The sequence below is a fragment of the Symphalangus syndactylus genome, chromosome 10 (genome assembly GCF_028878055.3).
Source record: "Symphalangus syndactylus isolate Jambi chromosome 10, NHGRI_mSymSyn1-v2.1_pri, whole genome shotgun sequence".
Taxonomy (NCBI): Eukaryota; Metazoa; Chordata; class Mammalia; order Primates; family Hylobatidae; genus Symphalangus; species Symphalangus syndactylus.
In genome coordinates this window covers 35,933,087-35,958,653 of record NC_072432.2, presented here as the reverse complement: position 1 = coordinate 35,958,653, position 25,567 = coordinate 35,933,087, and the positions used below count along the sequence as shown (strand labels likewise).

The 25,567-nt window shown below is 40.3% G+C and overlaps 1 protein-coding gene across 2 annotated transcripts in view; it reads right to left on the bottom strand.

Moving 5' to 3' along the window:
* The window catches only part of SLC39A8 (solute carrier family 39 member 8), a 90,784-nt gene extending 67,555 nt beyond the window's left edge, over nucleotides 1-23,229 (bottom strand). Inside the window, exon 1 of one of the 2 annotated variants that reach the window (XM_063611159.1) lies at nucleotides 22,918-23,229. In XM_063611159.1, the coding sequence (XP_063467229.1) occupies nucleotides 22,918-23,214 (297 nt within the window). In that variant the 5' untranslated portion in view covers nucleotides 23,215-23,229. Of the gene's footprint in view, nucleotides 1-22,014; nucleotides 22,487-22,917 lie in introns of those variants that run through there. The other variant, XM_055296900.2, reaches the window with a different exon arrangement.
* Between the last annotated feature and the right edge of the window lie 2,338 nt (nucleotides 23,230-25,567).

Sequence of the window (25,567 nt, the reverse complement as noted above, 5' to 3'; positions counted from 1 at the left end):
CCACTCTTGAAACCTTCCCCACTTCTTCCTGTACTCCACACACAGGCTGTTTTCTCTGCTTGGTTGTCTTATCAAGTGGCACCCATTAAATAATACAATACAGTAAGACCATCTGATCCTGTACCATTATACCAAAGCCTTCACACCACACCAGAAATGAAATATCATCCCATTCAAAAGCCACCCCAGAAATGGTTTCAGATTTTGTTTTGCAATAGATTGAGATTCTGTGGGAGGCTGAGTAGCTCACATTCCCAATAAGGACAGTGCTAGGTGTGGTTGTATTCTCTCTGTGGAGGTAAAGGCAGGGAGAGACAGATTATTGTAATGCATTTAGACTCAATGACAATCAACTTTAAATATCATTACAAAGCCCCAGAGGAAGCCAGCAGCAGAACTGGGGTTAGTATCCAAGTCTGAAAGAGCTCTGTCTAGCTTCTTTTATTTTAGTCACCTCTACCCTGCCCTGCCCTGCCCTGCCAGTGATTGCTACAGCTGTTGTTATTCAGTAAGAACTACAGCTACTTTCTGAAATTTGCCATGTATGCAGCTGTGATGAAAGCCACGAAACCCATCCTTCCCCCACCCCAAGTAAATGGCGATCTCCTGTTCTTTAAAGAGATGCAACAAGTAAGAGGTTTAATAAGAATCCACCTATAATCTTCATCTGTTCTGCTCTTATAGACGCCCATTCCACTTCTCCTTCATTCTCATTCATTTATTCATTAACTGAACAGGGTGCTCACACCTTCTCTGAGTCAGGTATTCTAGTAGGTGTTGAGAATAAGATATGGTTTCCATCTTCAACAATCTCATCATTCAGCATAGAAAGGAGATACATATAAAACAGATAAGCAAATAAAAATATGCACAACATACCATGTGGTTAAAGGAATGAGGTCAGGGAAGGCTTCCTAGAGGAGGACATACATGCACTAAGTTTGTTATTTTGATGCATCTGATTCTTGGGGAAATAAGACATGATACACAAAAAAATTAATGGAGAGATCAGTAATGCAAATGAGTATGGAATTAGTTGGTGAATAAATTTTATAAACAATACTTATCATAAGAGTTCTGGGAAGCATATAAGGACTATAGAAGTAGCAAGCCATAATATATGCTTAACACATATAACCTTTTTAATCAACTACTCAAATAGATTTTAGGTTAAATTCGGATGAAGAAATCCTGTCTAGAAAGGTAAATTTCTAACGGTACAAGATGAAACAACGTATAAGTGTTAAAGACAGAATTCAGATATATGTCTTCTCATGCCTTTTGACTTGTAAGCCAATATACTGGCTGCTATGTCTTGGTCCAACACTGAGAAAGATTCAATGAAAGAATCATTGAGACCCTGCCAGAGAATGTACTTTGTTGCCCCTAATAGTGAGTTGAAACACACAATTAAAGTAACTATTAAACCATATTTAGGATCCCACTCAGAGACAGACTTCAAAAATAACCCTACAATAAGAAATTACTTAATGGACACAATATATATTATTCAGGTGATGGCTACACTAAAAGCCCAGATTTCACCACTACCCAATATATTCATGTAACAAAACTGCCCTCGTACTTACATTTATACAAATAAAAAAAATCCAGCCATGCGCAGTGGTTCACACCTGTAATCCCAGCACTTTGGGAGGCCAAGGCAGGCAGATCACGAGGTCAAGAGATCAAGATCATCCTGGCCAACATGGTGAAACACTGTCCCTACTAAAAATACAAAAATTACCTGAGTGTGGTGGCACACACCTGTAATCCCAGCTACTCGGAAGGCTGAGGCAGGAGAATCGCTTGAACCCAGGAGGAGGAGGTTGTAGTGAGCTGAGATTTTGCCACTACACCCAGCCTGGCGACAGACTGAGACTCTGTCTCAAGAAAAAAAAAAAAAAAATCCTACAGCTCAAACATCAGCCAACTTTTCTCACCAGGGTGAGAATTTTAGGTAAACTTCACTTTCTGCACTTCATTTCTTTTGCTTTTTCATAATTTTGTTTAGTTTGCAGCTATGAACTTAAACCATTTTTGCAGTTGGCTCCAAATATGCTGTGAAGACAAGTGAGAGGTTCATTCATTTATTTACTCATTCATACATTCAACACATATTTACCAAGCATTACTGCATGCCAGGCACATAGTAATATTAGTAATCATCTTAATAAATACTAAACTAGATATGAATTCCAGGATTCCAGAGGTTTCTTTCCCATTAAATAATCATTGGGATACCTAAAAGTGTTTTGAATATGGCAACTGGCCAAAGATCCCAAGAGAGCAATTGAAATACATAAATTTAAAATGGTAGTTTGAATTTAACAATTGGGAGGCCACTTCTGACCCTTGAAACAAGTGAACAGTCCCATTAATTTATCCTTTTAGGGCTCACTGAACAATGGAATTGGTGACTTACATGTTCCACACTCACAGCAGGAACATTCAAAGCAGGGGTGACTGAGGAAATTGCTTCCAGATTTGTTCTTCCTGTAATAATGAAACTGCCTCAATTACAAGGCACTCAAGTTTCACTTCCAAATCTCCCTTATATATATATATATATATATGTATATATCATATATGTATACATATATACGCACGCTGAATCACCCTCTCCACCTTCTCTTGAAGTTTTTCCCTCTTTAAAGTCCTCTTCAAAGTTTACTCTTTATTATTTTATCAAGATAAAAGACAGTTTTCTAAGGTTTGAGCCAAGAACACTCTAAAAATAATCTCTAGGTTTAAGAGGTGCCCAGTCAAGTGACCCCAACTCTGTTTCCCCAAGATTAATTTTTCCATTTTTCCTCAGGTTTTCTTACACTTCTTACTGAAGCCACTCTGGCACTGATGCCACCCACAACACACACTCTCACATACACACTCATGTACACACACACTCACATGCATACACATACATACACACACACTTACGTTCACTCTCAAAACTCTTTTTGAAGAGAAGATGAAGAGTGCTTTTCCTGAATATATAATTTAAAGGAGAAAGATGCCTTGTTTTTTGATACACTGCTAGGGATAAAAAGATTATTATCAAACAATATATAGAGAATGCTGCTATAAATAAGGATAAATCTGTGCTCCAAATGTTAGCAGTGTTTATCTCTGAGTGGTAAAATTATGCGTGGTTTTTTTTTTTTTTCCTTTCTGCTTCTTTATATCAGCCAAAGTTTTTAACAAGGTACTTGTATTTCAGTTTCTTTTAAGAAAAATAAAGTCATGATTTGTTTGTTTAAAATCTCTTTTTCCAGGTTCCCCTAAACAAAAGGCAGGCTGGAATTCTTTAAAGATTTTACTAAAGAAAAAGAAAGAATGTTGAAAGCTACAACAATCTTTTTAAAAGAGGTTTACAGCATTTTCTGTCTTTGTCATGGTGACGGACAAGTTTCCCAGCCCTGCCCCATTCCATATTCAGCTTTTCAAGGTCTTCTCTTGAAAAGAGAAGGTGTTCTTTTAGACCCCTAAAAGCCTGGTGTAGTGTCAGAGCACAGACACCCAGTCTAGATTCTTGGCTTCCCACCCCTGACATGTCTTCAGGGGGCAGAGGCCACTCTACTTCCCATCATCTGCCAGGGAATCCCATGGGCATTATCCCATTTTGCCAAGATCAAAAGCCTTTGTTTCCTTGCTGTGCACCAAGGGTCTCCCACTCAGCCCTTCTGAAGATAAAGTGTGGAGGGCATGCTGCTTCTTCAACTCAGGGCTGAAGAGATGTCACAAGAAATGAGTGCATCTTGGCCGGGTGCAGTGGCTCACACCTGTAATCCCAGCACTTTGGGAGGCCGAGGCGGGCAGATCACAAGGTCAGGAGATGGAGACCATCCTGGCTAACACGGTGAAACCCCGTCTCTACTAAAAATACAAAAAATTAGCCAGGCCTCATGACAGGCGCCTGTAGTCCCAGCTACTCGGGAGGCTGAGGCGGGAGAATGGAGTGAACCCGGAAGGTGGAGCTTGCAGTGAGCCAAGATCGCACCACTGCATTCCAGCCTAGGCAACAGAGCAAGACTCCATCTCAAAAAAATAAAAAATAAAAACATAAAATTAGCATGGAATGGTTTTATTGTTATGTTTAATAAATTAAATATTTTCAAGTTTTCTTAACATTAATTTCTATAATGGTAAGTATTAATAAATATAAATCACATATACTAAGGCTCTTTGGTATTCTCAATAATCTTTAAGAGTACAAGGGGGTCCTGAGACCAAAATGTTTGAGAATCTAGCAGATAAGAATGACACACCAACAGAGAGAGCCCTTATGTACCACTTCACTAAGGAGCTAGGAGCTTCTAACCTAATCGTATCCAATACCCTTCTCATCCGTATCCATACCCTTCTCACCCTTCTCATCCTGCAACTCCACAAGGTTGTTTCTACTGATGCATCAACCATCAGCATGTCCTTCTTCTGCCCAAAATGCACCCCCTGCACACACACATACCAAAAAAACAAAAAGAAAAACCTTCAAAATTACACATTTCTGGCCTAGCATGGTGGCTCACACTTGTAATCCTAGCACTTTGAGAGACCAAGGCAAGAGGATCACTTGAGCCCAGGAGTTTAAAACCAGCTTGAATGACAAAAAAATAAATAAAAATTAGCCAAGCATGATGGTGCACACCAGTAGTCCCAGCTACTCAGAAGCCTGAGCAGGAGGATTGCTTGAGCCCAGGAGGTCAAGGCTGCAGTGAGTCATGATCACGCTACTGCAATCCAGCCTGGGTGACACAGCGACACCCTGTCTCAAAAAAATTGTACACATTTATGCCAAGAGTCTAAAGTCCTAACACTTAAGAACCTCACTTGCCTGTCTCTAATATTCCTTTCCCCCTTCAGCATGCCGTAAAAGGATAGATGAATACTCTATTCTAACCAAACAGTTATAATCAGCCTTATATTTTAACTTCACTGTGACTTTGCATCTCCCATGACCCCTGCCTAGAATACGATACATCTCTCAAACTACTCAACTCCTGTCTGTCCTGAAAGGCCCATTTGGAATCCATCTTCTCTGCCTAATATTGCTATACCCACCCCTTCTCCAGACTCCAGACATCCCTGTTATCTATTTGTTTAGCACTTAATGTGTGCTTCCAGGTATTATTATCTTCTCATGAAATGAGTATTTCTTCAATAAGATCATAAAAATCTACAGAGGATGGACTTCTTCCTTTTTATATCTTCTTCAACCCCTAATAAGTCCTTGGACATGTAAGACACCCAACTTATAAACAATTGCTAATTTTGTAGATCAAGGAAAGGAGGTGAATGAAAGGAGATTTCAAACTAGCACACTGTGTTTGAATATAATTCTGAGAAATATAAATCAATAACCTGGGAATCATCTACCAGGACCTCTGAGGAGGCAAATATTCCAGCCATAAGTTTTTCTTCTCATTCTATGAAACTTTCCTAGAATCAGCTCAATGTGACCCTGATGCTACCAATAAACTAATCCTGATATCAGTGTTTCTAAGTTGCCCTAAAGAATATAGTAATGGCCTACGGAGAAAATCCCAGGCTAAATGAGAGGAAAAAAATTCCTGGAAAGTTCATAAACTAAAAGTAATGAAAACTTTATTTCCTTCTATTTAGATGACCCATGGGTTAAATTTTAATGTACTATTACTTTTATGTTTTTTATGTATGTAATTGGACCCATGGAAATGCATGAATACCTATTCCATTTCCTCACCTCTCAGTCATTCCTCAGCCCATTGTGGTCTGGCTTCTATTCCCACCACTTCCTTGAAATTATTCTATAGGTCACTGGAGCCTCCCTATTGCTGAAGACAATGGGTGCTTCTCAGGCCTTATCTTTCGGTTAATTTTTTTTTTAAATTCATTGCCGGCAACAAAAAACGGAATTGCTGGTTTAGCTTAAATTAAATTAAATCATGCATCTAGGTTGATGCCTAGATCATCTGCTTAAACCAGCAGAATAGAGAGTTCATGTGTCCTTTTAGAGGATGAGGAGGAGGGAAAGGAATATTAATTTAGAAGGTTATTTTGGTTTAAAATTAATCATTAAAAATTTATCAGTTAAAAAGGTTGAAGTTCGGCCGGGCGCGGTGGCTCACGCCTGTAATCCCAGCACTTTGGGAGGCCGAGGCGGGCGGATCACGAGGTCAGGAGATCGAGACTATCCTGGCTAACACAGTGAAACCCAGTCTCTACTAAAAATACAAAAAATTAGCCAAGCGAGGTAGCGGGCGCCTGTAGTCCCAGCTACGCGGGAGGCTGAGGCAGGAGAATGGCGTGAACCCCGGGGGGCGGAGCCTGCAGTGAGCCGAGATTGCACCACCGCCCTCCAGCCTGGGCGACAGCCAGACTCCGTCTCAAAAAAAAAAAAAAAAAAAAAAAGGTTGAAGTTATTTATCAAGCATTTCATTCATTCAACAAATATTTCTTGAATATCGCCTAAATGTCAGACATTATGCTAGTTATGGGCATAGCGGAGGCTTTCCAGGTAAACCCAGTCCTTTGCCTCATGGACCATACAGACTATTGCAGGGTCCATATTAAGACATATATAACTGCAGGGGCCGGGCGCGGTGGCTCACGCCTGTAATCCTAGCACTTTGGGAGACCTAGGCGGGCAGATCACGAGGTCAGGAAATCGAGACCATCCTGGTTAACACGGTGAAACCCCGTCTCCACTAAAAACATACAAAAAAATTAGTCGGGCGTGGTGGTGGGCGCCTGTAGTCCCAGCTACTCGGGAGGCTGAGGCAGGAGAATTGCTTGAACCTGGAAGATGGAGGTTGCAGTGAGCTGAGTCGTGCCACTGCAATCCAGCCTGGGGGAGAGAGTGAGAATCTGTCTCAAAAAAAAAAAAAAAAAAAAAAAAAGATTTAAGTCTGTGAACTCAGCTCTGGACCAAGCTGACTTAATAGACATTTACAGAACTCCCACCCCAAATCAACAGAATATACATTCTTCTCAGCACCACATTGCACTTATTCTAAAATTGACCACATAATTGGAAGTAAAACACTCCTCAGCAAACGCAAAAGAATGGGAATCATGACAAACAGTCTCTTAGACCACAGTGCAATCAAATTAGAACTCAGGATTAAGAAACTCACTCAAAACCACACAACTACATGGAAACTGAACAACCTGCTCCTGAATGACTACTGGGTAATAACAAAATTAATGCAGAAATAAGTAATTTCTTTAAGAACAAAGACACAGCATACCAGAATCTCTGGGACACAGCTAAAGCAGTGTTTAGAAGGAAATTTATAGCATTAAATCTCCACAGGAGAAAGCGGGAAAGATCTAAAATCAATACCATAACATCACAATTAAAAGAACTAGAGAAGCAAGAGCAAACACATTCAAAAGCTAGCAGAAGACAAGAAATAACTAAGATCAGAGCAGAACTGAAGGAGATAGAGACACAAAAAGCCCTTCAAAAAATCATTGAATCCAGAAGCTGGTTTTTTTGAAAAGATTAACAAAATAGATAGATTTCTAGCTAGACTAATAAAGAAGAAAAGAGAGAAGAATCAAAAGAACACAAAAAAAATGGTAAAGGGGAAGATTAACACTTACCCCACAGAAATTCAAACTGCCATCAAAGAATACTATAAACACCTCAACGCAAATAAACTTGAAAATCTAGAAGAAATGGGTAAATTCCTGGACACATACACCCTCCCAAGACTAAAACAGGAGGAAGTTTAATCCCTGAATTGACCAATAACAAGTTCTGAAATGGAGGCAGTACTTAATAGCCTACCAACCAAAAAAAGTCCAGTACCAGATGGATTCACAGCTCTGTATCGGTATTCATGGATACAGAAGAGCTAGTACCATTCCTTCTGATACTATTCCAAACAATAGAAAAAGAGAGACTCTTCCCTAACTCATTTTACAAGGCCAGCATCATCCTGATACCAAAACCTGGCAGAGACACAACAAAAAAAGAAAATTTCAGGTCAATATCCCTGATGAACATTGATGCAAAACTCCTCAATAAAATACTGGCAAACCAATTCCAGCAGCACATCAAAAAGCTTATCCACCACGATCAAGTCATTGCATCCCTGGAATGCAATGCTGGTTCAACATACACAAATCAATAAACATAATCCATCACATAAAGAGAACTTCTGAAAAAAACCACATAATTATCTCAATAGATGCAGAAAAGGCTTTTGATAAGATTCAACACCACTTCATGCTGAAAACACTCAATAAACTACGTATTGATGGGATGTATCTCAAAATAATAAGAGCTATTTATGACAAGCCCACAGCCAATATCATACTGAATGGGCAAAAGCTGGAAGCAGTCCCTTTGAAAACCAGCACAAGACAAGGATGCCCTCTCTCACCACTCCTATTCAACATAGTACTGGAAGTTCTGGCCAGAGAAATCAGGCAAGAGAAAGAAATAAAGTGTATTCAAATAGGAAAAGAGGAAGTCAAATTGTCTCTGTCTGCAGATGACATGACTGTATATTTAGAAAACCCCATCATCTCAGCCCAAAATCTCCTTAAGCTGATAAGCAACTCAGCAAAGTCTCCCATTCACAATTGAGCTCCCATTCACAATTGAACTCCCATTCACAATTGCTACAAAGAGAATAAAATACCTGGGAATACAGCTTACAAGGGATGTGAAGGACCTCTTCAAGGAGAACTACAAACCACTGCTCAAGGAAATAAGAGAGGACACAAATGGAAAAACATTCCATGCTCATGGATAGGAAGAATCAATATCATGAAAACGGCCACACTGCCCAATGTAATTTATAGATTCAATGCTATCCCCATCAAGCTGCCATTTACTTTCTTCACAGAATTGGAAAAAACTACTTTAAATTTCGTATGGAACGAAACAAGAGCCCATATAGCCAAGACAAGCCTAAGCAAAAAGAACAAAGCTGGAAGCATCACACTACCTGACTTCAAACTATACTACAAGGCAACAGTAACAAAAACAGCATAGTACTCCTACCACAACAGATATATAGACCAATGGAACAGAACAGAGGCCTCAGAAATAATGCCACACATCTACAACCATCTGATCTTTGACAAACCTCACAAAAACAAGCAATGGGGAAGAATTTCCTATTTAATAAATGGTGTTGGGAAAACTGACTAGCCATATGCAGAAAACTGAAACTGGACCCCTTCCTTACACCTTATACAAAAATAAACTAAAAATAGATTGACGATTTAAACATAAGACCTAAAACCATAAAAACCCTAGAAGAAAACTTAGGCAATACCATTCAGGACATAGGCATGGGCAAAGACTTCATGACTAAAACACCAAAAGCAGTGGCAACAAAAGCCCAAATTAACAAATGGGATCTAATTAAACGAAAGAGCTTCTGCACAGCAAAAGAAGCTATCATCAAAGTGAACAGGCAACCTACAGAATGGGTGAAAATTTTGTAATCTATCCATCTGACAAAGGGCTAATATCCAGAATCTATAAGGAACTTAAACAAATTTACAAGAACAAAAACAAACAACCCCATCAAAAACTGGGCAAAGGATATGAACACTTTTCAAAAGAAGACATTTATTTGGCCAAGAAACATATGAAAAAAAAGCTCATCATCCACTGGTCGTTAGAGAAATGCAAATCGGCCAGGCGTGGTGGCTCACGCCTGTAATCCCAGCACTTTGGGAGGCCGAGGTGGGCGGATCACGAGGTCAGGAGATCGAGACCACGGTGAAACCCCATCTCTACTAAAAATACAAAAAATTAGCCAGGCGTAGTGGCGGGCGCCTGTAGTCCCAGCTACTCAGGAGGCTGAGGCAGGAGAATGGCGTGAACCCGGGAGGCGGAGCTTGCAGTGAGCCGAGATTGCGCCACTGCGCTCCAGCCTGGGCAACAGAGCGAGACTCCGTCTCAAAAAAAAAAAAAAAGAAAAAAAAGAAAAAGAAAAAAGAAAAGAAAAGAGAAATGCAAATCAAAACCACACTGAGATACCATCTCAGTTAGAATGGTGATCAGTAAAAAGTCAGCAAACAACAGATGCTGGAGAGGATGTGGAGAAATAGGAAAGCTTTTACACTGTTGGTGGGAGTATAAATTAGTTCAACCATTGTGAAAGGCAGTGTGGCAATTCCGCAAGGATCTAGAACCAGAAATACCAATTGATAGTTTGCAGTCCCATAACTGGGTGTATACCCAAAGGATTATAAATCATTCTACTTTAAAGACACATGAACACATATGCTTATTGCAGCACTTTCACAATAGCAAAGACTTGGAACCAACCCAAATGCCCATCAATGATAGACTGGATAAAGAAAATGTGGCACATATATACCATGGAATACTATGCAGCCCTAAAAAAGGATGAGTTCATGTCCTTTGTAGGGACATGGATGAAGCTGGAAACCATCATCCTCAGCAAACTAACACAGAAACAGAAAACCAAACACCGCATGTTCTCACTCATAAGTGGGAATTGAACAATGAGAACACATGGACACAGGAAGGGGAACATCACACACCGTGGTCTGTCAGGGGGTGGGGGGCTAGGGGAGGGATAGCATTAGGAGAAATACCTAATGTAGATGAAGGGTTGATGAGTGCAGCAAACCACCATGTCACGCGTATACCTATGTAACAAACCTGCATGTTCTGCACATGTATCCCAGAACTTGAAGTCTAATAAAAAGTATATATATATATATGTATATATATATATATATGTATATATATATATATATACATATTCAAGACTGGCAGAAATGTAGAGGAAAGAGATATGTGAGGCAAGACTGGATGCAGAGGGCAGCAGCAATAACAGAGTGTATGTGTATTGAATACTTACAGCATGCCAGGCAAAAGACAGAGTGGCTAGACATACTATCTGATTTCATCTCTACTACAATCCCATAAGGTAGGTACAATTTTCCCCATTACACAAAGAGGATGTTGGAGCTTCAAGAGATTAACTAAGAGATATTTATAAGTTATTATGACAAGACTTATGTGCATTTGATACGGGAAAGTGAAAGAAAAAGTGAGAAGTCAATATTAACATCCCGTTTCTCAGCTTAGTTCAGTGAGCAGATAGTAATACCTATCACTAAGATGGGCAAAACAGGAATACCAAAAGGTTCTGATGGAGAAAGAGATGGAGTTGATGAGTTTAGTTTGAGACAGGTTTAGACCTGTTGAGTTGGGGAAAAGAAAAGAATTAGACATCAATTGTCAGCTGGGTGCGCAAGGCTGAATCTCAAGAGAGAAATCTGAAGTAAGCCAACTCATGTAGAAAGCATCTACAGATAGATAATCACAGCCATATGAGTCCTTGAAGATATACAGAAAGAGTGTGAGACATCAAAATAAAGCAGGCTCGAGATGGAAACCTGAGGAGCACTAATACTTAAAGAATGAGCAAAGAAAATCAAAATTGAAAAGAAGCAGCCAGAGAAGTAAGAAAAACATGGCACAAACAGCTGCAAGCAAGGAAAGAATGTGTTTCAAGTAGGATGTAATCAACACCAACAAAATTATCAGAGCGGTGAGGCCTGAGAAGCACCCACTGAACCTAACAATAAGGTGGTTCCATGTGACTTGGTATAAATTTCAGGGAAGTGGTGGGGAAAGAAAAAAGCCAGAACCAATGGTTTGAATAGTGACTGAGAGGTGAGAAAACAGAACAGGCATTCGCACCTTTCTGTGGTCCAGTTATACACAGAAAACGAAGCACAAAGATCATGGAATATTCAGGTTAGTCAGAGCACAGTGGCCTTGCTAATACAGCATCTGATTAAAGTTAGCCCAAGGGAAAAGAACTGAGGATTCAAAATTGGAATGTCTGGTCTCCCACAAAAATTTGGGCACTTTGTCTAACTTTTACCAAATGACTTATTCGTATCTCAGTTTCTGGGGGAACTGATATGTCCCAATTTTCTCACAATATTGTTTTGAGTATCAAATGTTAATTGTCAGGAAATAACTTTGCAAGGTTAAAAACTAGTTTGTAGAGGAAGTAATAATGAGTTTTAGGGCCGGCCCTGATTATTGCAAGTACAACTTTAACAAGGGGAAGACAAGACATTTTTTTCCCTCTTCTCACTCAAACAAGAGAAGAACATCAGCAGAGAACATATTCCTGCTTTAAATAAATGATTGTACAGTTCCCAGTGGCTTCAAGAAAATGGCATTAGTTCTACCTTGACATCCAGGCACTTGGATGACACAAGAGGCACTTGGCTTTTTGGAAAATAAGTCCTTCTGTGGGATGATACTCTTCAGCATGAGAGGCAACAGCAGAAAGTGCATCGGTTATAGAATCCAGTCACCCTGGAATGGAATATGTGCTCTGCCAATATGAGTCATCTGACTTAAAGTGAGTTACTTAACCTACCTAAGATTGAGTTTCCTCAAGGGAATAACAAGAGTGTTTACTCCATGGGATCAGGAGGTTTAACAGAATGGTGTATAAGGAAGAACTGAGCAGGATGCCTGGAACACAAGAAGTGCTCCATAATTGTTAGTAAATATTCTTACTAGGACAGGACCTTTTTCCTCTGCCATAGTAAAGGCCCTGCCCACAACATTTACTTAAACAGTGTTCATCCCAAGACTAGAGACAGAGCCAGTGTCTAGCTGTTCATGCTAATGTGTAGGTGAAGTAACCAAATAATATACTTACATTCTGGGGAACTCTGCTCCTGAAGAAAACTGTAGAGCATTATGATTTAACATTCAAACTCTATTACCTGGTACCATCATAGCATGCATCTCTTAACATAAGGGACTGCATGTTTTATAGAACATATGATGAATATTTATATAAAGCATGAACTTTTGCGAAGCTCAGAATCAGTCTACTTATTTTACTGTTCGCTGAAGTTTGGGCTAACTTTCTGTTTCCCTGCCCCTGAAGAGATACATCTCTCACTTCTTCCAGTTAGATCAAAATAATTCTCATTCTCTTATCTGTTTTCTATCCAACAGGGTTCAGCTAAATGTGCAGAGGGTCCTGGATTCTTTGGCTTGCAAAACCCATATAGAGGTCCATACAGATTTAGAAGTAGATCTCAATTTAAAACCACAATTCTATCCATTTCTGGAAGTATTATATGGCTCCCCAAACATTCACATTTCAATGGTGATGCCAATCTGGGGCAAAAATAATAAAATAGAGCCAACTCCTAAATGTAGCATCAGAAGTCCTCTGGAAGGGAGGTAATAATTTCAATGCATATTGAAGTACTCAAATTATTTTATTAGTCTCTACTCCTAAGGTTTACATTTTCAAGAATTTACTACCAGTGTTTGGTGAAAGGGAAGTGGAGGTAAACCGTAAAAGCCTTTCTGAAGGTGAGTCACCATGGAAACCAAGACTGAAATCAAAGGCACTGGACTGACTTATTTCTCACTGATCTTTTTTTTCAATTAATTCTTGCTGTCTTTTCATGGCTGTGCTTTCTTCTTTAAGTTGACAGACCCTTGGGTGTTCAGATCTTCAATGGAAGACAATTTTGTTAAGGATAATGTAGCTATATCGAGTAACATAGTATTATGATGATAATAACTATGTATTGAGCACATAATTTGAGCCAGGCCCAATGCTAAGTATTTTACATAAATTGTCTTTTGTATTATGTATTATTGGAAGCAATATAGGTAATGGAAAAAAAGTCTTATATCTTTGTTGAGTTGGCACATATAACATACTAAATATATAAGTGTCCGAAACATATTAAATGCTCAATAAATGTTAATATTGTTCTTATTTTCTAGTCCAAAAAACCGTCGTATGAGTAAGGCTCTTTTTTTCTCAATTCACAGATGTGAAAACTAAAGATTACAAAAAGAGGGTAAGTCACTTGGCTGTGATTTCCCCGGTGGTAAACAAGAGAATTAGAATTTCAGCGCAAGCTTGCCTGACTCCAGAAGCCAGATTGTAAACCATTATGCTGTATTCTCTAAGATAGTTAGAGGTCTAAGAAGCTCACCAAATAAATTGTTTATAATTATAGATTATTTTTTAATTAGGTTCAAAGAACTAAAGACTTAGAGGCATTATCAATGCTCACTTGATTTTTTTCTCTAGCTATTCAATTAGTTATTTAAAGAAAAAAAGTCAAGGTGTTAAATATTTGGCCTTGGAGGGCATAATGCTACATTTCAGGTTCACCTTTAATCTAGACTCAACAGATTTTTGTTTTTATTCTCCTTAAACTTCAGGCCAAGAAAAACAACAGAGTACCTTTAGAAAGAGACGGAAGCCAAATTAAACAAGGCCCCATTCCGAATGTTTTTTATGCTCCCAAATCCTATCAACACAAAGGTAATTCGATGAAAGGTTCATTTCTTTATAAAATAAACCTCAAGACTACTGAAACAGAAAATTGGGAATAGTTTGAGAACAAATTAATTAGTTTTGATTACAAACAGGAATCTACTGTTATATAAAGTTGGAAATGGGAAAATTCTGAAAATTACATGGATTTTTAGATAGTCTAGAGTTTAGTAACATTCTTTTTTTAAAATAAATTGCATTATAAATGACCCTAGTACTAGCTGTTTGCACTTAGTAATGTGTACATCCCTTGAGGAAACACCACTTGGAATACAAATAACTTGCAAACCCATTACCAGCCAGATTAAACTGCCTTCATTGGAGGTTGCTTTTCTTTTCCTGAGGATCACTGATCCTTCTCAACTTTAGGCCTTATTTTCCATTTCTATTTATATTCCTATTTTCCTCCCCCAATCCCTACTACCACCAAAAGGAATTCACTTTTCTAAAAAAAAAAAAAAAAAATCAAAAGTATATTAAATTTAAAGAAAACACCTTTAAACAATTATTATGGTTGAAAAGTAATGGGTTTTTATGACTAGGAAGCAGAAAACTAAGTCCCTGCCCCTCAATATATCCCAAGATAAGAATAAATCATGGAAGGCATAACAGCTGCAAATCTCCCACCCAGATGAGGGAACATCCCTAGAGAGAAATAAAGATCTATCCCAATTATGGAAAGCTCACCTGATAACTGTGAGAAAGCTCAAACTGCCTCCTAGCAGCACTGTCTTACCTATAGTTAAGAGTCAGTGATTCTGTTGAAGTACTTGGCTTGGCTCACCTACTCTTCCCTCTTTGCTTCAACTCATTCCCCAACACCTATGCACAAACCACTTTCTCCAGTGTTGTGCAGTTAAGAATGCAATTGCTTCAGAGGCATCATAAGAGAAGATTTCCATTCTAAACTGCCAGAAGAGACAGTGGATTCACTGGCAGAAAACTTCTAGCACAAAAGTGAGAAATAGACTGAAAGGTTTCATACTAGACATGCCTGAAGTCTATCCATAGAAGAAAGTACTATTGTTGCTCAAAATATAGTCCTTTAAAAAAATTCATTATATATGAAACAATAAAAGAAATTTTCATCCTCTAAAAAAGAATTCATGTAATTCACATGAAAATTCATCACATTTGGTATAAGCAAGAGTTCAATCAATAAATTTTTTAAAAACCAAACCAGATAAGTCGAATTGACTGAGTTATAACTTTTCCATGAGGCATTTCCAACCCCAAACAACCCCTCACCTTTCTAAACTAGTAGCAGATGTTTTCTAGTATCCATGTGACAATCATATATGGCCTTGTGATATGTTTTACAATGTCTGCTTTCGTGATTACTGCAGCTTTGCCTTCCATAGTCACTTTTCACAGTTTCCATCTTATTTCTCTTTTTTTTTTTTTTTTTTGAGACGGAGTCTTGCTCTGTCACCCAGGCTGGAGTGCAGTGGCACCATCTCGGCTCACTGCAAGCTCTGCCTCCCAGGTTCACGCCATTCTCCTGCCTCAGCCTCCTGAGTAGCTGGGACTACAGGCACCCACCACCACGCCCGGCTAATTTTTTGTATTTTTAGTAGAGATGGGGTTTCACCATGTTAACCAGGATGGTCTCAATCTCCTGACCTCATGATCTGCCCCCTTCAGCCTACCAAAGTGCTGGGATTACAGGCGTTAACCACCGCACTCAACCTCCATCTTATTTCTTAATTATAAGGTCTCTGAGGACAATGACAAGTCATCATCATTGTAGCCTCCATAGCTCTAGTACCATTTCCTTAATGTGACTAAGCAATGTAGCCAGATAGGCAGTCGATGACTAGTAACTTCTGTCTGTAGTTCAAAATCTAAGGTCATGGTTGCTCTAGCTAGAGAAAGTATGGTTTTCTAGATTGTAATTCAAAAAATGCACTACAGCATAGTGTGTAAGATTGCCTGAGGTTCTACCACTTATTTTCGTGACGTTGGTCCTGTTACTTAACCTCTCTGTGCCACATTTTTCTTATGCATAAAATGAAGATAATAATGGGAACTTTATCATAGAGTTGGTATGAGTATGAAATGCGATAATACAAATAAATTGGTTAAGGGAGTAATGCCACACAGTAAAAGATTAATAAATCCTAGCTATAATTATTATATTGCATATAAAAGGGTTCATATGACTCCTAAAATAGTGGGTAAAGATGTGATTTTGGGAGTTAGATATGAAAGGAATGAAAAGCATTTTCCTAATGGATCCCAATCACACCTGGCATCAAGGCAAACTAAGCTCTTGACATCACAGTCAAATGAATTACGGATGTCCCTCATTTTCCCAAAGCCTTGAAATACAATCAACATACTGTACACAATCAACTTATGTGAGAGTGATCTAATAGATCAGAATGGGGCCATTGTCTTGGAGGATTCTTGACAAGAGACCCAGGTAACCTCACCCTCTGTCCTGCCCTTCCAGTTTCTCACCTGAACAAGCAGGTTAGAAGGCATTCCTAGAAGGTTTACCCCCACCATTTCTCAGCACATAAAGGGGGAAAAAAAAAGAACAAATGTTCTTTATCTCTTCTGTCCACAGTCAGTGCTTCCCAGAAACACCCTCATCTAACCCATCATTACCCCCACCCCAGGAAAACGTGCAGTAGATGACAACAGGCAATGCAAAAAACATATTTGCAGTATCCACACATATACATACACTCCTTTTTGCTACATACCACTAGCCTGGCCATCCATTAATATGAGCCCAGAGTTATCCTTTCTCCCTCTGGCATCACAGGGCCAGAAGATAATGAAGGAAGAGATCTAACAACACTTAAATAAATAACCATTACAGGCAAAATATTGAAATAGAAAAGGCTTATCTTTGGGGCCTTTTGCATACTCTTCAGCCATGCCTGCTCTTCTTGAAGTCTCTGAAGGCAAAGCCTTTATATTACCTTCTGACTTTCTCCAGATTCAAGTGGTGCTTACATCTCATGAAATCCACTGCAGATGGCTCCTTAGCTCCCACCTTGACCCACTCCAATACATTCCACACTCCCATGTCAGATTAATGTTCTGAAAACACAGGTCTTATCTCACTTTGGTTTTTAAACACATTTATTCCTAGTGTTCCCTTATTGGAACACTAAGCATGTGGGAGTTATTTATATCCCACTGCTCAAGGTCATTGCCAAGGTCTGATTGCAAAAATTCAAAAAATTGCAACCTCAGGCATAAATGGGTTGGTTCCTTAATCAGACATATCACTGTATCGTGCATTATAATTATATGTGCCTATGTCATATCTCCTTCAATAGACTGTAAAGTCATGTGGGACTCAAATTATCAAACTCATCTTAAACCACCTTCACCTATCTATTCAAAAAAATTATAATGAATACACATTATAAACCAGGCACTACGCTAGTCCCTAGAGAGAGGAGTCAGACCATGCCCTTCAACTTGTTAAAAATCTTTTGGAGGGTAGAGGAAGGAAGCAGCGATTATAGCCACATAAGCAGAAAACTGTAATACATATAAGATAATTTACATGTTATAATATAACTGCAATATATAATATGTTATAATTGCACAAGCACCAAGAAATACAGGATTGCATTGAAGGGACTTCGACTACACTCTTGAGAAGATCAAGAAAGGCTTCTCAGAAGAAGTAATGTCTAAACTGATACCAGAGCATAATCAGGTATTTCTAGAGAACCAGGCAGTGTAAATGGTCCATTAAGATTAGAACTGTGACAAAGGATATGGTTTAAGAAACCTACAGGGACCAAATCAGAAAAGGATTTGAAGCCACTATAAGTGTTCGTAGTCTACCTAAAAGTCACTGAATTGTTTAACAGGATGAATGATACGCTCAGATTTGTATTTTTAAATAACCATTCAAATTAGAGTGCAGCAGTCATTTAAAATGTCTGTTGAACACATGAATAGTTAAGTGACATCAGCACGGTAAAAAATATTTCAGGAATTCAGAAAATAGAGAAATCAGTAAATCAGTGCTGGCTGTGATACCCCAGAAAGGTTTTATGGTGAAGTTTAACTGGGCTTAAGAGAATAGATTTTCACAGGGCAATTCAAGGAAAAGAAGAACATTTCAGTCAAAGGCAGGAAGGGTCCAAGGAAGATAATGAGCTAAGAAGTGGTTGAGCAAAAGCTTATGGGAATCCATAGAGCAGTGAGTAATTTAGTTTAATGGGTGCTAGGTCTGGAGAGGTAGGTTGACACAGGAGGATCAGGCCTTAAATGCTAGGCTCCAGATTTAGAGTTTGTCAGCTAAGAGACAGTTCATGAAGGCTTTTTGAAAGAAAGAGTGTTGCTTTGAGAAGACTGAATATGAATTGAAAAAGGTTAAAAACAGTACTTGGCTGCCAGTAGAAATGTGAGAAGAAAAAAACTATGTGCAATACAGGAGATGGGCTGCAAGATATATATCAAAAAATACATATCAGAAGAAGAAACTCTCTGAATCGAGGCATTTCCAGCAGCTCAGTGTGATAATTTAGAAAATAGGATCTTCCTTTTATCAGGCTGTTTAACCACTATCTACACACAAGAACTTCAGAATACAGTGTTTGAAAGAGGAAATGAGGAAAAGGAACATTTGAAGAATGAGAAAGGAACACCTGAACAAACAAAAAGCAGTACTGAGGACATTCTTAAATGTCCTAGATTAATAACCCAGGGGTATCCAGATATTTGGGGCTTCCCTGTGTATTCTAGGAATTCCCCTCAATAGATCAGACCTTTATCCAGAAATGAGGGCCCCAGAGACCCACTTAGCTAAAAGGTCTCCCTCCTCTTTGTTGTTTGGGTCACCGCTTCTACCTAACTCTTTGCACTGTCAGTAGCTATAAGAAGCAAAACTATTAGCTCAATTGTTCTACTGTCTACAGTTTGAACTCAGACCTCTTTGATATCCCAAAGCAACAAGCTAATTTAATACTACTTACTTAAGGATACAGGAGAAAAATATTTAGAAAACCTTCCAAAATTGTCTAACAAATCTCCAGAGTTCATTAGTCTATTACCTGAGAAAAGCTGACCTAATAAATATCACAGCCCTCAACCAAAAGAACAACGTTATTTGAAAACTAAGTCTTGCAGAAGATTCAATAAATTCTTGGACCCTGAAACAAATTTTATCTTCTTAGCCTTTTTCAAAGCCAAAAACCGGTGTCTCACAACAGACATGTGCATTGTTTATTCCACCCTGTGAGGAAACTGAAGTTGTATTCCTTAGGGTATGTAAGCATTAATGACCCTAAAATTTTACTCCAGAATTGGGTGGTTTCACACTGGAGCATACATGAATGCTGTGGGCTCCAGTCCATCAATTACCAGCAAATCAATGGATTCTTTTGGATTGGTATTTCATTTGTCATCGTTTAACCAATGATTATTGTTATCATTAAGACTTTTTAGAACATCAGGCAGGGCGTCGTGGCTCATGCCTGTAATCCCAGCACTTTGGGAGGCCGAGGCTGGCGGATCACCTGAGGTCGGGAGTCTGAGACCAGACTGACCAACAGGGAGAAACCCCATCTCTACTAAAAATACAAATTAGCCAGGTGTGGTGGCACACACCTGTAATCCCAGCTACTTGGGAGGCTGAGGCAGGAGAATTGCTTGAACCCGGGAGGCGGAGGTTGTGGTGAACCGAGATCGTGCCATTGCACTCCAGCCTGAGCAACAAGAGTAAAACTCAGTCTCAAAAAAAAAAAAAAAAAAAAAAAGCGAGAACATCAAAGAGATGTTTGTTAAGTTTATTAAGTGGTAAATTTTCCTTGGCTTCCTTTTCTTTCCAAGGTAATTATGGGCTTCTTCCTGTCTCTTTTTAATGCCCACAGAGGCCATAATAAGGGCAATTAAATATGCAAACATGCGAATGAGAAAACAGGTGTCAAGATACATATAATTTTACCTATTGAGACATCCTACCTGCTAATAAACAGAGCATCATATTACTGGTACACTTAACCAATTTTCCTAAATAATTTAGGCATGTTTTCCAATGTCTTTGCAAAGGTGGTGTGGGGAGGTCTTTTGCCCCTTTAAAATTCATCAACACCTACAGACACTGCAAGATAAGGAGGTCATGCAAGTCAAAACAATGTGTGGGCTACAGATACGCAGCTTCAAGTCAATCCTCTAAGCTTCTTTCCAAGCACGTGACCATACCTACCTGGAAATACTGGAGTCAGCTCAGCTGTTTCCCCTGTTTGATAAGAAAAGAATGCAACTAGCCAGCAAATACTTTATTTTCTTAAATATTAGCATAATTTGTGGGTATTTCCATTTTTCCAACACATCATTTCTCAGATATTACCCCAGATATAATACCATGCCCAGAACTGGAACTATAGACAATTTACTAAAGAACATGCATAAGGGAACCACAAAACCCTTCTAGGTCAAAGAGGGACCACCTCTGATATGCCATGGCATCAGAAAGTTCTACTTTTTCTTAACAGCCATATACTTTAATTGTGGTAAGATATTTCTAACAAAAAGAATATCAATCTACCTATAATGTTATTAACATGGAATTTATTTGATTACAGTTTCCCTAACTGTAATCTAAAGTCATACTCATTAGGAAACGCCAAATTTCCAAGAGCAGAGTATAATATGCAGCATTTCCCAAACATCTTGGACCCCCAAAACTTCTTGTAACAAACTAACATCGTCCAAAAATGACAAACAATATGGAAAATACTGTATTCTGCCCTCCAGTATCAGTTGTCAGTGGGATAGGAGTAAAGGAAAACAAGTCGAAGCACTGAGTTAACTGAGTTTTAAAAGAAGGAGAGCAGTTTTGGAAGGATGCAGAAACTACACTTTGCCTACTTCACAATTTTAAGAACTACCCAATCACAGAGTATTTATTATAGAAATAATTAGGAATAGTTTGATTTTATGTTTACAAACAGGTATGATGTTTAATTGCTCCTACGTAGTTCGAAGCTTGTTCTTAAACCCAAGGTATTGCCAAATGCCTAGTAGTACCTTGTTTATGCACTGAAAAAATGTTTTTTTAAATCATTTTGGATAAATACTAGAATCAAATATTTGACCTGACATATGACAAGGAACTAACAATATAAGCCTAGTCTACCACCATCTGGATGACCAAATTAGAATCTTGATCTCAAGGCCGCCCCTGTTTCAGCCCTGAATGCCTCATGTAATGTACACAGGAGCCAGAACTACATTATATCTCGTTTTCAAATAGCACTGGTTACCCACTGGGCAACTGTTAACCAGGGTGGCATGTGATAATCTTCCTTGCTAACCTTGTAGGAAGTGTGCGAGCCGAGCCATTATCTTTCTGGGAAGATTTGAGTTACTCATTCCTATCTAAAAAGCATCTGTTAAATTGGCGTCGCACCCTCAACTACTTCATAAACTTTTCTACAAAATGTTATAAAAACCAGAGTCGGACCTCTCAGTTCATCAGGCGTAAAACTGCAGTTTCTGACTGCCAAATCCCTTAACAACGTTAACCTTTTAATCCTTCAGCCTCGTCTAGTGAAAAGCAAGTGTCACCAGATACCGCCTTCTACTTGAGAAACCTAACAAGATTCTTTCTCCTGCACTTTTCCCAAATAAAAACGGCTCATATACAAAGTGAAGTCTAGGGACACCCACAGTACGGAGGGCCGCCCGGGCCTGGCGGCCTTACCTGGTTGAAGTGCAGCTGGCCAGGCTCCGGGACGCCCACGCGGGAGGCGGCTCCCATCTGCTCCAGCAAGTGCTGGAGCTGCGCCGCCGACAGGCTCAGATTCGCGCCGAACACGCTCAGCACATCCTCGCTGAAGGCGAGCCCTGGCCCCTCCGCCACTCCTCCGAGGCCGGCGGCCGCCAGCAGCAGGAGCCCGGCCACCGCCCGGCCCGGGGCCATCCTGGCCTGGGCTTCCCCTTGAGGGCCCGCGGCGGGCTGCCGCGCAGAGGGACGTGCGCGGGCGCACTGGCGTCCGTGCCCAAGGGCGCGAGCGTCAGTGCTCGGCGCTGCTCCGAGTCAGAGGTGGCGCGGGACGCCCCTGGTTCTCCGACGCCTTCGAAAGAACAGCAGCTCGCGACCTGCGGGGCATTGAAGTGGCAGCGTAGCCGCCGGGAGCGATAGGCGGAGTGGGCCCCCCGGTCTCCTGGAGAGCCTGAGATAAAGAGGACAAAGGGGGACAGAGATAAAGGCCACCAGGGCACCAGCCGGCCAGCTCCAGAAACGCTGCGTGGCAGTAGCCCTCAAGCGCCCCGCCGGGCATGGGGCCAGACGCCCCGGATCCGGGTTTGCAAATGCCCCAGGATTTGCGTACATATGCTCCTCCCGGATATAAAGCCCTAAACCACGCCACTTCTTAGGAAAAACTAAAACCACACTAACTGTAGAACTCCACCTCCTCTTCCTGTCTTTCTGCTTTATTCTCTCCGCTGCAAACTTAGAAGTGAGACGTGCAGTCCCCAAGGAGCTGCAGAAAAGGGCTCTTCCGGAGTCCTGGGGATTGCGCGTCTAAACGGGACCCTCCCTCTCCCCAGATCTCTTCTCTGGGCTTGGCAAGTTAATCGGAAGCACTCGCTGGCCTCTCACCTCTCCTATCTGTTTGTTTCTGTCTCTGCGTCTTTCTCTCTGCGTGTCAACGTGAAACTCGGTCTCTGGATCTCTCTCTTTCTGTCTCCCGCCCCCACAACCTCTGTATCTCTGACAGGTCCGCGGTGAAACTCCGCGATCCGCTCCGGCGCTCTTTACAAATAAGGGTAGGAGGGCCGTGTCCCCGCCTCCGTAGCACGTGGTGACCCATTTCCCCAGCCTGAACTCCCGCGCGCGTCCACGCCGGGGCGCAGGACCGCCGGCCTTCCCTCCGCGGGCGCTGCTCATTCCCAGCATCAGCCGTGCCCTCTTCCCCACCCTCACCCCTGAGGGTTACCTGATGCCACCTCCGTGTCGGGGTCCCTAACTCCTCTCTGGTCTCCGGGACGCATGCACTTTTTCGTGACCTTGATGAAACCAGCTTCCTGAAATGGAGCCTGGAGACCCTTGCATTGTCTACATGATTAACAGGAATTGCTTTTTTTCTCACTTCTTAAAATCAGAGAAGAAAGAGGAAATCCAATGGTAGCGGTGGCGGGCTAGCTGAGCCAGCACTGCCCAAGCCGGCCCTTCCTGGCGGGATATCCGCAGATCAGAGGAATGTTTATTTGTTCATATGGGGGCTCAAGAAAAGCTGACTTAGGTGTGATGTCAACAGGTTTCTGCAAAGTGAGTGTGGTGTTTGAGGCAAAGTTTGTATCTGGTGGATATAGTGGTTCGGGTATAAAGTGAAACCATGCTTCACTGTTAGATGGCTGTGAAAGGAAAATAAATCTTGAGACTCCAAAATCACCAAGCTAAAGGGAAACATCAAGCAGGGACCAGCTTAGGGCAAACCTGCCTGCCATTCTATTCAAATTTATCCCTCTGAGGCTCACCTGAGACAAATGCATATCTGATTGCTTTCTCTTCTCCATTGTTTATGCAAAAAATGCAGATTCACTGGGCCAGACTAAACTGTCTATTCAGTGGAAGGCTGATCATGGCCTCAAAAGAATGCAACCTTTTGTCTCTTGTCTAATATACTTCTAACCCGGAAGCCCCAACTTCCAGTTGTCTCACCTTTCTGGACTGAACCAATGTACATCTTACACATATTGATTGATGTCTCATGTCTCTCTAAAATATATAAAAGCAAACTGTACCCCTGACCACCTTGGGCACATGTCTCAGGACTTCCTGAGGCTGTGTCAGGGGCACATCCTTAACCTTGCCAAAATAAACTTTCTGAGTTGACTGAGACCTGTCTCAGATATTTTGCATTCACGTGACTATGGACAATAAAAAGAATTCAAGGTGCTGTTCTTGCCTTTCATCAGGAGAATGCACAGCCTCCTAAAATAGCACATTTTAAAGAGACATTAAGTCTAGACAAAGGGGAAAAAAGATGGGGAAAGGGAAAAAATCTTAATCTTACAAAAGGAACCTAAAGACGTAACTGCAGAAGAAAGAGACAGGTAGAGAACATTCCCAGAGGGTAAGGATCTAGGCAGACGAAGCTGAAGGATTGTCATATGGAAGAAGGGTTAACTATATTACATCTAACTTCAGAGGACAGAAGGCAGCAGTCATGGGGCAAAGTCACCTAGAGGAAGGTTTCTGAGGAATTATAAGGCATGGCTGCCTTGGAAGATAGTGATTTTTCCATGATCAAAAGTGATTCAAATCAACAGATCCTGGGTGACCGCCTATAGTATGTGGTAGGAGGATTCATGCCTGAAGAGAGATGAACTAAATGATCTTAATACTGTGCTCTTTCCAATTATAAAATCTACACATTTGTTAATAATAATTTACAGAATTATGTTGATGCTAAAAGGGCAAATATTTCATCTAAGGGCCAGAAGTAAGTTAATATCACAGTCGTGCTCTTAAATCACCCAGCTCGTGGGACTCTTCAAGCCTTTCATTGGATTTTAAAATATAGTTTGTTGCCTATTTTTCCTTTGGACCTCCGTGATGCAAAATGATTTTTGGAAATTAATGAATGCTCTGAATGGCTAATCTATACCCAGCAAGTTGTTTATTTCCAGTTTTTCTAAAACTAAATTTGTTCATAAAGTGTTAGATTTTAACAAATACAAAAGGTTTTTTAAAATACAAATCTTGGCTGGGCACTGTGGCTCACGCCTGAAATCTCAGCAATTTGGGAGAATAAGGTGGGCGGATAGCTTGAGATCAGGAGTTCAGACCAACCTGGCCAACATGGAAAAACCTTGTGTCTACTAAAAGTACAAAAATTAGCCAGGCATGGTGGCGCGCGCATGTAATCCCTGCTACTCGGGAGGCTGAGGCATGAAAATAGCTTGAACCTAGGAGACAGAGGTTGCAGTGAGCCAAGATCAGGACACTGCAGTCCAGCCTGGGTGACAGAGTGAGACTCTGCCTCAAAAAAGAAAATAATACAAATACAAATACAAATCTTACATTGTGGATTTTTAGAATATATAATTTATCTATTTATCAGTCATTCATGTCTATTCACATACATTTTGCCAGCCCATCAACTCCACAAAATAAGAAACAGTAAAATAAATGACCAACCTGCGTGCCAACTTTACTAAGCCCAGTTAACATAATGCAATTAAGAGAAAGTACTCAGAAAATTTCAAGTTACTAACTACCAAATAGGTAAGGCTAATTTCCAGAT